Below are 14,274 nucleotides of genomic sequence, written 5' to 3' on the forward strand. Positions count from 1 at the left end.
GAGAGAGAGAGAGAGACAAGAAAGCGGCATCAAACAGGGGGGTTCCTTACCATCCTATCCCACCACTCAGCAAAACAGCTCCCGGCGCTCTACCTCCGGCCAGACCAGACCAGGAACTGTCGAGGAGAAGGTCGAGAAGCGTCCCAGGATCCCAGGAGCCTAGGAGGCTAGGAGCCCAGGACGGCATTTCCATTGGATCTTTTGGAGCTTGACAGGGCCAAGCGACAGGGTAGCCCCCCCCCCTTTTTGGGCCAATCTCGTGTCGAGTAAATCGTCCCGTCCGAACCAGGGGTAAAGAGAGAGGGGTTGGCCGTAAACTTGGAAGAGGTCTCGAGCTTGTACCGAGCCAAGTGGACATACCTGCGTCATATGTATCGCCACACGTTGGAAAAGTCGGTGGAATACACCGAGAATACCTCCTGGAGACTCGCCGAATACCTGGAACAAGAACCCCCCATACCCGTTATGCCAATGACCCCGCCAGGAAGGCAGAAGAGAAGAGAGAAAGAGAGAGAGAGAGCGCGACAGAGAGGGCTGGACAGGGCCCAGAGTTTCCAGCACGTTCCCCTTCTGCCCCTCCATCGGCACCAAGAGAGCACTAGTGTCCAGTCTCTCTCTGGGAACAGACCAGACGGTACGGCAGCTGCAGCGAGCGACATACCGGTGACATGTGCCTCTGCCCGCCGCCAGTTGGTCTGTCCTGCAGTTAGTTGTCTTAGTCTCGGGGCACTATCGAGGCTGTCAAGGCTAATCTAGAGCATCGTGTCTTCACACCACGGCGTCGAATGGGCTGGTTCATCAACAACACTTCAAGCGTTTCTCGCTCTCCGCTCATCTTCCTCTCTCTCTATCTCTCTGTCTCTCTCCCTCTCTCTCTCTCTCTAGTTCCCACGAGTTGATGGGATCCGTCACATCGACAGAAGAGAAAGGGGGAAAAAAAAAGAAAGAAAAAAAGCAATCCCTGCGGCGTCGGTGTACAAGCAACTACCAAGCAATACAACGACCATTGGCAACCCCCACCGGAAACCTCAATCAGCAAGGCTCGTGTCGCTGCTGCAGCAATTCTGGAGACTCTGGAGTCTGGCCCCCATCCCTTCACCCCCTCCAGACAGCAGGATAGGAGCAAATCGTCCTGAGCTTGGCATGTATCATTTAGCTGGGAACACCACCAAAAGGGTACCTTGATAACACGCACTGAGACGAGACGACAGCGGACTCGAAGCGCGTCTCATCGTATCGCAACACCATCAGCGCAGCGCAGCACAGCACAGCACAGCACAGGAGCTACCGCAGGATCCCCAAGACGACGGGTCTGGCATTCGTTCTGTCATACCGTTAGTCCTTTTCTGTCTCTATTACTCCAGGCTGTACGGATACAGGGACGGGGACGGAGACAGAGAGACAGGACTGGACGACAGAGGCAACATACATCCTGGAGCAGCCGGGCCCCTGGACGTCGGACCCCTCCACCCCCCGTCACTGTGAACTCACTCACCTCACCGTCAAATGTCATCGCCTCGATTGCCTCTTCTTCGTGTTGGAGCTGTGCGAGTTCTGAAGTGAAGCCTAGCCCGAAGTGTTGGGTTCTTCAAGTGTCATATCCTCCCCCCGCCACTCTTGCCGTCGTCTCTTTGTTTCCTCTTCCTCGTTTTCTTCTCTCCAAGCGGTGTCGAGTCCGCCTGTGTGTGCTTGGTGTCTGTTCCGTGTTCTTCCCTCTTCCAAGTCGACATCACCACCAGCGATAGCACGCCCACCTTCCACCTTCACTCTCACTTCACCCTCATCCATACTCTTACTCTCACTCTTAGTCTCACTCTTACTCTTACTTTTACTCTTACTCTTACTCTCACTCTCACTCTCACTCTCTCATCAGGATCAAACCATCTGCATCCTTCGTCTTCTTCCCGATTTCTTCCCTCCTCCATCCATCATCCTCCATCTTCCACCTCCATCCTCGCCCATCCCACCATCCCACCATCCCACCCCCCGCCCCTGTTCCCTGCGACCGCCGCTAGTCCCAACTCTACCACCACTTTCCCCCCCTTGGGCCGCCAGAGAATAACACGAGTCATCATGGAGCAGCAACAGCAGCAACAGCAGCAACAGCAGCAACAGCAGCAACAGCAGCAGCTGCAGCAGCACCACCACCACCACGACCAACAGGGTCAAAAAGAACGGCCGGCCGAGCTCAACCGCGGGGTTTCTTCTACGGCTTCTTCTCCCACAACGTCAACGATCCCCAAGCATCTCAGCCATACCGCCGTCAATCCCGCGCCCATCAACCCCGCGAACCCCGTGCTTAGAAGCATCGCCCTCTCGGACGCCGTCACGCCGGGAATCCACCAACACACGTACGTCTCGGGTGACAGTTCGCGGGCGCAGTCGCCCAGCTATTTCCCGCGAAGCGACGCCGCCGCCGAAGGGCCGAGCTACTTTTCCCTTTCCGACCGCCGACGAGATCCCCCATCTCAATCTCAATCTCAGTCTCAATCTCAATCTCAATCTCAACCTCCCCATTCTCTTCCTCTGTCTTCTCAGCAACATCAACAACAACAACAACAGCAACACCGATACCCACAACCGCCAAACGCCATCGACATCAATTCCTCCTCCTTCAAGCACCTCCCGCAGTCCCCCGGCCCCCTCACCGGCCGCGACATCCTTAAGCGCATGACGCTCGCAGCCATGGGTCGCCGCGAGTCCCTGTCGCACATCCGCGCCGCCAACCCGGATCTGCAGCTGAGCGGTAACATCATCTCGGCCACCTTCAACATCCCGCACTCGCTCAAGTATCGCAAGGGATCCGACTGGGTACGTTTGGCTGTCTATCCTCAATCCCGCATGGGGTCCTTGGAATCGCTTCCTCTCCTCGATTCCTTCTCTCTCCCTCTCTCCCAATCTCCTTTCCTCAATCCCCTTTCTCCTAACTCTCCCCCCTCCTTCTCAACCCCCCCTTCCATTGCGTCTTCAAATCCCTCTTGCGTCACGTTCTACAGCCTCCCTCGTCGCGAAACACACACACGCACACACACACACACACACACATAACGCCCACACACACACCGCCCACGAACCCCCGCTGACCTCACATAACAACAGGAATTGAAACCCCGTCGCGGCCAGTCGGCCCTCTTCGACTCCTTCGCCTACCTCTCGTCGGACGAAACGCCCTGGAACCACACCGTCGTCGCCTGGACCGGCGAGATCGATACTCCGAAAGACGTCCTCTCGCCCCCCGACACGCCGCCCGCGACTACCGTCCACTTCTCCTCCCTCAACACCCTCTCGGCCCCGATCCCCATTGACGGCGATGCGCGTCTGCCCACGCCGCCCCCGAGCGAGGGTCTCTGGCTGCCCCGCGAAGACCAGGCCCGCCTCGAGGCCCAGCTGGCCCACAGCAAGACCATCAAGACGGTGCCCGTCTGGCTCTGCGACGACAACGAGCAGCAGGAGGAGGGCATCCTGCTCAAGGACCAGAGCCGGTGGCGCCGCTACGCCGAGCACGACCTCTACACCCTCTTCCACTACAAGCAGCACGAGCCGACCGACGGCCGCAAGGAGCGTCTGCAGTGGGCCGACTACTACCGCATGAACCAAAAGTTCGCCAACCGCATCATCGAGCTCTACAAGCCCGGCGACATCGTCGTCGTCCACGACTACTACCTCATGCTGCTGCCCAGCATGCTGCGCCAGCGCGTCCCCAACATGAACATCTCCTTCTTCCTGCACTCGCCCTTCCCGAGTTCCGAGTTCCTGCGCTGCCTGCCTCGCCGCAAGGAGGTGCTCGAGGGCGTCCTGGGCTCCAACCTCGTCGGCTTCCAGTCCTACAGCTACTCGCGCCACTTCTCCAGCTGCTGCACCCGCGTCCTCGGCTTCCCCTCGGACAGCGGCGGCGTCGACGCCTACGGCGCCCGCGTCCAGGTCGGCGTCTTCCCCATCGGCATCAACGCCGACAAGTGCGAGATGTACGCCTGGACCGACGCCGTCACGGAAAAGTACGACGCCCTCAAGAAGCTCTACGCCGGCAAGAAGATCATTGTCGGTCGCGACCGCCTCGACTCGGTCCGCGGCGTCGCCCAGAAGCTGCAGGCCTTTGAGCGCTTCCTCGAAATGTACCCCGACTGGCGCGAGAAGGTGGTGCTGATCCAGGTCACGTCGCCCACGAGCATCGAGGAGGAGAAGGACGACGACCCCGAGAGCCGCATCGCCACGCGCGTCAACGAGCTCGTCATGCGCATCAACGGCATGTACGGCAGCCTCGGCTTCTCCCCCGTCCAGCACTACCCCCAGTACTTGAGCCAGGACGAGTACTTTGCCCTGCTGCGCGCCGCCGACATTGGCCTCATCACCTCGGTCCGCGACGGCATGAACACGACGAGCATGGAGTACGTCATCTGCCAGCGCGAGGGCCACGGGCCCCTCATCCTGTCCGAGTTCAGCGGCACCGCTGGCTCCCTCAAGGACGCCATCCACATCAACCCCTGGGACCTCTCGGGCGTCGCCGTCGAGATCAACAACGCCCTCACCATGTCCCCCGAGAAGCGCATGGCCATGCAGACGAGCCTCTACAACCACGTCACCACGCGCAACGTCCAGAGCTGGATCGACCACTTTGTCCGCAAGCACGTCCACGTCCTCGGCACCCAGAAGAACGCCCACGCCACGCCCCTTCTGGACCGCGCCCTCATGCTCAAGACGTACCGCGACGCCGGCAAGCGCCTCTTCATGTTCGACTACGACGGCACCCTCACCCCCATCGTCCGCGAGCCCAGCGCCGCCGTGCCCTCGGAGCGCGTTCTGCAGACGCTCAAGGCCCTCGCCAGCGACGAGAGGAACGCCGTCTGGATCATCTCGGGCCGCGACCAGGAGTTCCTGCAGCAGCACCTCGGCCACATCCCCGGCATCGGCTTCAGCGCCGAGCACGGCAGCTTCATGAAGAACCCGGGCTCCGACGAATGGGTCAACCTTGCCGACGAGTTCGACATGGGCTGGCAGGCCGAGGTCATGACCGTCTTCCAGTCCTTCACGGACCGCGTCCCGGGTGAGTTTCACTTCCAATTTTTTTTAATTCTTTTTTATAACAATGTTTCCCATCCACGTAACGTAAGGGGGAACTCTCGCTGACTCCTACCACCAACAGGCTCCTTTGTCGAACGCAAGCGATGCGCCCTGACGTGGCACTACCGACTGGCCGATCCCGAGCAGGGCATGCACATGGCGCGCGAGTGCCACAAGGAGCTCCAGGCCACCGTGGCCCAGAAATGGGATGTCGAGGTCATGGAGGGCAAGGCCAACCTCGAGGTCAGGCCGACCTTCATCAACAAGGGCGAGATCGCCAAGCGGCTTGTCCACACGTACAACTCGGCGCCCGCGTCGGAGAAGCACCCCGGCCGCGTCGAGTTTGTGCTCTGCCTGGGCGACGACTTCACCGACGAGGACATGTTCCGCGCCCTCAACGGCCTGTCGGGCAACGAGGTGGACAACGACCACATCTTCACCGTCACGGTCGGCGCGAGCACCAAGGTCACGCTGGCCAGGTGGCACTTGCTGGAGCCCGAGGACGTTGTCGAATGCGTCGCGCTGCTCGTCGGCGTCGGTCTCGGCGGCGAGAGCTCTGAGCACTTTGGCCAGGTCAACCTCGCCGCTCTGAGCACGGTCGAGGGACACATCCCCGACTCGGAGAAGTGAAGTGACTCGGTGCAGACGAAAGCAGATCTAAGCAAGGTGTGATGGAGATGGGGGGATAGGGAAATCATACAGCCGGGAGTATGGGCAGAAAGGGGGCATTTGTTTTTGTTTTCTTTTTCTTTCTTCTTGTTTTGTGAACTCTGTTACTCAAGCCGTCTATTTTTTATCCCCTTCGAGTGTTCCACGGGTTTGATAGTCCGTCGTCGAGCAAAGGGCAGTTGACACACACGAGGCATGATGCATAGCGGGATGGCCCGAAGACATATATTGGCCTAGATGCATATAGACTACTATTATTCTTATTTCACTACGACATATGGCCACGAACCTATTGCTGGTCACGCGACGGTGGCCCTTCCCCCTTCTCACATGCTGATTGATACGGACCCAGAAACAAAACCTGAAAAAGATGCCTACACTCACAAAGACGAAGCGGCGTGACCCAGAAAAGAAGGTCACATCCGCTGCGGCTGTGCTGCTGATCGTCGGATCGACACGACGGTTCCCTGACCCTGACGAATGCCGTCCCCTCCGGCTGAATGACCGAAACTCAATTCGGAAATGCCCCTTTCTTACGTTACTTGCCTGCTGGCCACCGGAAATCATGGGATGAAAAAGGGTAACCTGATCGTGGGAGAGGGAGGATGAGTTCAGAGAACGCAGTGAACGCCAGCCGATGGAGTGACCGACCTTACTGACTCTTTCTTACTCGTGTCCCATACTCAGACTCACGAGCACGTTTGCGCAGGTTCAAGATCCCAGTAATGTGGATCTCTTGGCGAGCGCCGACGAGTGTGAGTGTGCGTGTTAGTCGCTCTATCACAACTCACGAGCGAGTATGCATGAGAAGGAAATAGACTTATATCGTCGTTCCAGTAGCCCAAGTGAGTCTCTGTATGACTCTCTCAGTCAAGTGAGACGGGAGGGCGGTTCCAGCGCCCAAAGACACAAAACAGAATCGCCCGACTCCGAGACTCACTCCCGTTATCGCCATAGCTCGTTCGGCCTTGGCTCATCTCCCCCCGGGAAAAAAAGGCGGATCGGACCCAGAACCCTTTTCGACCTCCCTCTCCGGGGTTGGATCGTCTGCAAGGACGAGCACGTTGGAACCCCTTGTCCGTACGACGCTGCGGGGCAATAGATTGCGACGGCGGGGGGGACGACGACTTGCGCGTTGAAAACGAGGATTGATGTGCCGTGGTTGTTATAAGACGAGTGGTTCACGCCACGCGCTCTGTGAGAGGCACCATGGCATTCACTCTTGTCAGTTGAGCCCGAGAGACAAAGTGTGAGACTGAGTCTGAGAGAGTGAGAGTGAGAGCAAGAGCCACGATGCGTTTCTCTCATCTATTGCCTGCCCTGGCCCTCGTCGCCCTCGGCGCCGCGCAAGAGAATGTCGAGGAACCAACCGAGGATGTCGAGGTCGAGGTCGAGGCCAAACGCTTCATCATCGAGTTCGCCAGCGTAAGTCCCCCCCCCCCTCCCCTTCCGTGATGATCGACTCTGTCCAACCACTGCATCCAGGGCGTCCACGCAAAAGTCAAACGAGACGAGCTCTCATCCGAAGAGGGCATCACCGTCCTCAAAACCTTTGAGTCCGCCGTCTTCTCCGGCGCGAGCCTCGAGACGGACAACCACAACCTCGACACCCTCCGCGTCCTCCCCGATGTCGTCGGCGTCTGGCCGAACAGCAAGGCCAGGCTGATCGCCCCCGTCAAGCGACAGGTCGACGTCGACGCCGACGCTGCCGGCGCGCATGCCGTGCACTGGGCCACCGGCGTCGACGAGATCCACAAGGAAGGCATCCTCGGTGAGGGCGTCAAGGTCGGCATCGTCGACTCGGGCGTGTGGTACAAGCACGCCGCCCTCGGCGGCGGCTTCGGTCCGGGATTCAAGGTCGTCGGCGGCTGGGATTTTGTCGGCGACGGATGGCAAGCCGGGACGGCCAAGAAGCCCGACGCCGACCCCGCCGACGAGCAAGGCCACGGCACGCACGTCGCGGGCATCCTGGCCGGGGAGTCCTCGAGCGGGTGGACGGGCGTGGCGCCCAAGGCGAGCCTGTACGCGTACAAGGTCTTTGGGCCGGGCGACGGGACGGACCAGGCGACCATCATCGATGCGTTCCTGCGGGCCTACGACGACGGCATGGACATCATCACGGCCAGCATCGGAGCCCGCGGCGGGTTCGCCAACAACGCCTGGGCCGTCGTGGCGAGCCGCATCGCCGCCCAAGGCGTCGTCGTCACCATCGGCGCCGGCAACTCGGGTAACGGCGGGCCGTACTACGGCGGCACCGGCAGCTCCGGCGAGAACGTCCTCAGCGTCGCGAGCGCCGAGGTCAAGAGGGGCGGCGGCGGCAACGGGACGGCGGCGGGAGGGGATGACGTTCTTCGGCCGTCGTACTTCACGAGCTGGGGCGGCCTCTACGACCTGTCGGTGAAGCCCGACATCACGGCACCCGGGACGGACGTGTTCAGTACCTGGCCGGGGGGCGACGACAACCAGTTCGTCCTGCTGAGCGGCACCAGCATGGCGACGCCGTACATTGCCGGCGTGGCGGCGCTGTACATCTCCAAGCACGGCGGGAGGGCCGCCCACGGGAATGACTTCGCCAAAGACCTCAGCATGCGCGTCATCTCGTCCGGCGCGTCGCTGCCGTGGCTGCTGTACAGCGGCGAGGCGGACCCGGCGTTCCGGGCGCCGTCGCAGCAGGTCGGCGGAGGCCTCGTCGACGCGAGGAAGGTCGTCGGGTACGCCACCAGCCTGGAGCTCCGGCGGTTCGGGCTGAACGACACGCTGCACTTCCGGGCGGACCAGGGGATCGCGGTGAGGAACACGGGCAAGGACAGGGTGAGGTACAGCTTCGAGGTCGAGAGCTGGGCCGGCGTGGAGATGCTCAGGGCGTACGACGCACGGGATCCGGGGGAGACGCCGAGGATCAGATATCGTCCCGAGGTCGTGCCGTCCAACATCTCGGTCAGCGTTGGGTTGCCGGGAGGGTTCGAGCTGGGGCCCGGGGAGGAGAGGAAGGCCAAGTGAGTCGTCCGATGCCCCTTTCAATAACATGGGTGGAGATTCGGGGGAATGGGGAGTGAGTTGCTGACGGTTGGCAGATTCGTGTTCGAGATCCCCCAGGGCGTCAACCAGACCGCTCTTCCGGCCTACGGCGGTCGTGTTCTCGTCAAAGGCAGCAACGGCGAGGTCGTCGGCGTCCCGTTCCAAGGACTGGCGTTCGATCTGAAGCAACAGATGCAGAACCCGTTCCACGGGACGTATCCGTGGCTGAGGTCGTCGCCCGCTTACAGCAACAAGACGACGTGGGTTTACCTTTCCCATCATCAACAATTGGGATGATGAATATGATGTGCTAATCGATCGATCTTGGGAATAGCTTCACTTTCGACCTCAGCACCGCCGCGCAGGACTTCCCCAAGATCTTTATGAAGATCAAGTGGGGATCGAGAGAGGTCCGCTGGGATGTACGTTCCATGTCTTCTGGCGCCCCCTTTTTGCCCGTGTAGAACACGCCAGCTCACTCACGACTCTAGATCTACGAGTCCGGTTTCGACGAGAAACGAGACTGGGAATACCCCCCCGTCCCCGGCCGCCGCGGCTACATCGGCTCGGCCACGTCCTGGTCCGGCGCCGGCAGCTCCTCGACCTTCAACCCGGCGCGCCACAACGCCAGCGACCTCTTCACGCTGCCCGTGACCGACGTTGCGAGGAACGCCTTGACGACAGGCGGGTTCACGACCAGTTATTGGTGGTTTGGCCGCTTGGCTGACGGGACCCTGGTTGGGCCGGGCAAGTACACGTGAGTTCATCCCCTGAGAGGGGCCGTTGCGAGACACTCTTTTTCTTCTTCTTCTTTCGTATACGAGACATGAGCTGACTCTCTCGGTCATCTAGGATGAGATTCGCCGTCCTGGTGCCGTTTGCCAACCCCGAGAACGCAAACAGTTGGAAGGGGTTGACGACTGAGTTCACCATATTGCCGAAGCCTGGAAACAGCACCATCACGAAGAGGTGGTGGTAAATGGAATGATGCCCAAAAAAGGGTATTGTTCCTCAGGGACGGGAAGTAGAACGTCTTGTTGTACAACACGGCTTGCCTCACATGATGGTTCTTGCTGCTTCCACATAGAAATCCACAATTTGTTCAATGCAAAGATGGTCATCTTTTGTTGATCATCTCCTGCCGAATTACTTGACCCCTCAAAGTAACATACTTGAACATCGACTCTGTATGCCCTGCCTTGAAGGCTCTGTGGTGTCTCAAACTTGTTTTCTTGGTCTCGGTTTGGTTCTTGGTTAGGTCTGGAATGAAACCAGCATGATTTTGGTAAACGATGCATACCGCTCAGCTATTGATTAGACTGCTTTTGAGGTGATCTATTCGCAGGCATATAGGATACATTTTCCAAGTTTAAATTCATCTCACATGGGAGATGGGTCCGTTGCGGAGAAGGTACAGGCATAATGTCAAATACCACGCCTGGATCCATTCCAAGGATTAGATTTATTGCAGTAGTGGAGTGTGTAGAACATGTAGCTTCACATATGTACATTGGATGTGCAACCACAAAATAGTGCGTTGTTTACTTGAATGAAACAATTGTGTTTGTTTGATGCTGATTGACAACAAAGTGCAAACGAAGCAAGATAAACCAATGAGGATCTAATGTCTAGTCTATAACATAACTGGCCGAGTCGAAATTGGGACCACTGTAACTCCTGGGAAGCAAGTATATACAAAGGGAACTTCTTGATCCCTCAGATGGTGATGTCTGCGACAGCGCGGATGTCGCGCGAGCTGGCACCAACGGAGAAGGTGTACTTTCCTCTGGCAACAGCCCACTTCTGCGCGGCCGTGTCCCAGTAGCTGACATCGCGTCTGCGGACGCTGAAAGTGACGTCGCCGGCGGCACCGGGCTTCAGGTTGATCTTCTCGAACCCGCGAAGGACGCGAGGGGGTTGGGCGGCCTCGGCAGGGAAGCTGACGTAGAGCTGGGCGACCTCGGCGCCCTGGACGCCGCCGTCGTTCCTGACGTTGGCCTTGACGCTGATGATCTCTTCCCACAGGTCTTCCTGGCCGCCGGGGACCAGAGCACCGCCGGGGTACTTGGAGTCGGCCGCTGTCTGGTTGGTGACCTTGGCGTCGACCTTGCCGTAGGAGAAGGAGGTGTAGCTGAGGCCGTGGCCGAAGGGGTAGCGAACGGTCCTGTTCTTGGCGTCGAAGTAGCGGTAGTCGATGAAGACGCCCTCGGAGAAGTCGCACTGCTCGGTGTAGCAGATGGAGACGGGGTAGTCGTCGGCGCTCTTGGCGATGGTGTGGGAGAGCTTGCCGCTGGGGTTGACGTCGCCGTACAGGACGTCGGCGATGGCGTTGCCGCTCTCCTGGCCGAGGAGGCCGGAGTACAGCACGGCGGTGATGTTCTCGTTCTCGATCCAGGCGTCGAGGACGCGGGGGCCGGCCGTGTTGACGACGACGACGGTGTTGTTGCAGTTCGAGGCGACGGAGGTGACCATGGCGTCCTGCTCGTCGTCGTACAGCAAGCTGCGGTCGGCGCCCTCGCCGGAGTAGGAGTTGATGAAAGCGATGCAGACTTGCGAGTTCTCGGCGTAGTTGGTGAACGAAGGGGTCATGGCAGTGCCCTGTCCCAGGTTTCCGAGACCGCCGCCGCCGCCACCGGCGGTCATTCCACCACCGGTGCTGTTACCGCCAACACTACCACCCATACCGCCTCCAGTGCTGTTTCCAGACATACCATCGGGAGGGCTGCCGCCTCCGCCGCCACCGGACATGCCGCCGCCGCCAGACGACGAAGAGGTGTACGTGTTGTTCAAGAGCCACCAGATCATGCTGTTGTCCTCGATGGCGCGGGACGTGATGGCCTGGAAAGGGGTGACCAGGTAGGGCAGAGAGAGTTGGCCGGAACCGGTTCCGCTGGCAAGATGACCTTGATAGACGTCGCTGTCGGTTCCCTGAACACTGAAGGGCTGGTTGGGACCGGCAAGGGCGGGGCCGGCGTGGGCGCCGAAGAGAGAGATGGTGCGAGGCCTCTGCAGGGGGAGCCCGAGACCGGAGACGTTGGAGTTCTTGAGCAGGACGATGGACTCGCCGGCGACCTGGCGGATGAGCTTGGAATGGTTACCGCGAACGTCGCGGTACTCGGTGGTGGCGGCCTTGGAGGGCTGCTTGCCGTCGTCGAGGCCGACGTGGTAGTAGCCGATGACGTTGCGGACGGCCATGTCGTCGAGGCGCTCCTGGGTGAAGCTGCCGTTGCTGATGCCGGCGTTGAGGATGTCCTCTGTCCAGTAGTTGCTGGAGCCGTAGTCGAGGCCGGCGTTGGCGGAGCCGTAGGACGTGGTCTGGGAGTTGACGTCGGGGAAGACGAGGCCCAGGAATCCCATCTCCTTCTTGAGGAGGGCGCTGACGAGGTTGTTGTTCTCGCACGAGAGGGTCCCGTTGACGCGGGTCATGCCGCACATGACGGCCATCATGCCGGCCTGGACACCGTCGGCGAAGGGCCAGGAGTACAGCTCGTGGATCGTCTTGTCGTCGGCGTTGGAGGAGTAGACGTTGGACGTGGTCGCGGAAATGCCCGAGGACCGGTTCGTCTCCTGCTCGTTGAGGAGGAAGTGGCGGCCACCGGCGATGACACCGGCAGAGTTCATACCGGAGATGGCCTTACCCATGGCGATGCCCGTGAGGTAGGGGTCGGCGCCGAAAGTTTCGGGGGTTCGTCCACCGTACGGGGTCCGGCCAAGGGGTCCGGCCTCGGGTCCGTTGATGAGGTTGTAGCCCACGCCGTAGAACTCGTCGCCGACGGCCTTGAACTGCTGTTCGATGAGCTCGCGGTTCCAGCTCATGGTCAGGGCATTGGCCATGGTGAAGCCGGAGACGTAGAACTGGTAGTTGATGCCGGACACGCCATCCTTGTTGTTCAGAGCCGTCCAGGTGGCGTTGCCGGTGACGCTCTGCCCCGTGATGATGGACACCTTCTGGGCGTTGTCGAGGGTTGCGACGAAGGACTTGGCCTTTTGGTAGGCGGCATCGTAGCGGCCGAGGGAGACTGCGTGAAAGAGTTAGTTGAAGCACGCAAACCGATTCCTTGATGTTGTTTAATGCTGATATGTTCTCTGTCGGGGGCGAAGGACGCCAACTAAAGAAGCCCGTGTAGGCGACAAGGGGCGCTGGTACTACTACATACCATACCCATCAGAGAGAATAGCGTTGGTCGAGGAAGTGGAAGAGTTCGAAGCAGCAGAGGTTGAAGAAACGAAAGACAGCGCGGCGAGCGCGCCGGCAGAAGTTGAAACTCTCATGGGGGGCAAACGAATGTCGTATTTTGGAATCGGAAGAAAGGAGTGTTCTGACTGACCGAGCGTTCGTCTGAAGTCTGTCTACTACATCTTGGCGAAACGTCCCATCTTATAACGGTGTGTTTCCCACGTTTCTCAGGAGAGAGCGGTGTTATGCTCCGCCTTTGTCGTTGCGCGGCCGATGGGTCGATATCGCCGAGTCCCGAGTTGACCTCTGTAGTTCGTCGCGATGATGATCCACGTCGAGCCCCATTCTGTCGGCGAACTTCCATCTACAGACTGCCGGCATGTGGGGGATGTTCCCGCAAGGCCGGTGCGATCAAAGGCCTTGTTCCACTCGGCCGTTTTCCCGTCGGCCGTTCTTTCGATTACAACAAGGGTTATAAATGCCGGGGGAAGTCGGTATCAAAATACTCAGATAGTGTTTATTGAGCGAAATTCTTGAACTCTTCAGAAGATTCCTTGAACAGCCAGGCGTCATGGCACTACTATGTAAACCGATTGCTTCCAATGCAAGACTTTGTCAGCGGGCGGCGGAGGGAGACGACTTCTCGAGAGTGATACAAAAAGGCAAATGTAATTAATCAAGGCCTAAAATAAAAAAAAGGCCCACCTCTGAGCCACGATTTGATAGGTATCTCGAGAGTCTTTAACGTGGGCCTTCCGGCAATCCTTAGTGTATTGGACGTGGCGGTTCTTCCTGTCTGGCCCGGAAATCCCGGAACCCCATATCGGATTTCCCGGCTGCGTGCGAACGACGCGTGGCTGCCCCCATAAATGGGGTCCTGAATCACCTCTATCTCTTGCAAGCCGCAGATGCCGTTTATCCAACTTTAGAAAGCTTGTGGCCTGGACCGTGGCGAGTTGTTCTGGAAAGGGGTCGCTTTGCAATGCATCCCGGAGACGATCCTGATGTCTGTGGGCTGAACACGTGGGCGTGTGAGTACTTGGATTGTGGATGTGCATCACTCTCCAGGGATGTCTGATCAATTAAATCATTTGCTTGGAAGAACGCAGTCAGATCATCTCGTAGTTATGGTGATAAATATATAGCAGGCCTGTTGAGAGCTCTACATTCATAACCCGAGGCACTCCCAGCAGTGGCAACAATACTCGTTACCTTTCTCTCAAATATGTTCACTCAGAGAAAAGCATGTCAGTGTGACAATAGCATACAGGTAACGCCAGGTCGATGCATCGTTTCAGTGCTGAAAACCCACAAGGCTGGAGTCGATCGTATATGAATCTTGTGAGCTATTA

At 58.9% G+C, this 14,274-nt stretch overlaps 3 protein-coding genes across 3 annotated transcripts; 2 read left to right on the plus strand and 1 right to left on the minus strand.

Annotated features, from left to right (window-relative positions):
* Positions 1 to 2,073: 2,073 nt before the first annotated feature.
* On the plus strand, positions 2,074 to 5,688 carry CH63R_01694 (glycosyltransferase family 20; the record flags this gene model as incomplete). Its single annotated transcript, XM_018296669.1, has 3 exons — positions 2,074 to 2,811; positions 3,100 to 5,041; positions 5,141 to 5,688. 3 exons carry the CDS (start codon positions 2,074 to 2,076, stop codon positions 5,686 to 5,688), a joined length of 3,228 nt encoding a protein of 1,075 aa, XP_018165031.1.
* A 1,332-nt stretch (positions 5,689 to 7,020) lies between these two features.
* On the plus strand, positions 7,021 to 9,724 carry CH63R_01695 (subtilase; the record flags this gene model as incomplete). Its single annotated transcript, XM_018296670.1, has 6 exons — positions 7,021 to 7,152; positions 7,213 to 8,723; positions 8,802 to 9,005; positions 9,080 to 9,167; positions 9,237 to 9,502; positions 9,598 to 9,724. 6 exons carry the CDS (start codon positions 7,021 to 7,023, stop codon positions 9,722 to 9,724), a joined length of 2,328 nt encoding a protein of 775 aa, XP_018165032.1.
* Positions 9,725 to 10,461: 737 nt separating this feature from the next.
* On the minus strand, positions 10,462 to 13,017 carry CH63R_01696 (Periplasmic beta-glucosidase; the record flags this gene model as incomplete). Its single annotated transcript, XM_018296671.1, has 2 exons — positions 10,462 to 12,764; positions 12,903 to 13,017. 2 exons carry the CDS (start codon positions 13,015 to 13,017, stop codon positions 10,462 to 10,464), a joined length of 2,418 nt encoding a protein of 805 aa, XP_018165033.1.
* Between the last annotated feature and the right edge of the window lie 1,257 nt (positions 13,018 to 14,274).

This window comes from Colletotrichum higginsianum, chromosome 1 (assembly GCF_001672515.1).
Source record: "Colletotrichum higginsianum IMI 349063 chromosome 1, whole genome shotgun sequence".
Classification (NCBI taxonomy): domain Eukaryota; kingdom Fungi; phylum Ascomycota; class Sordariomycetes; order Glomerellales; family Glomerellaceae; genus Colletotrichum; species Colletotrichum higginsianum.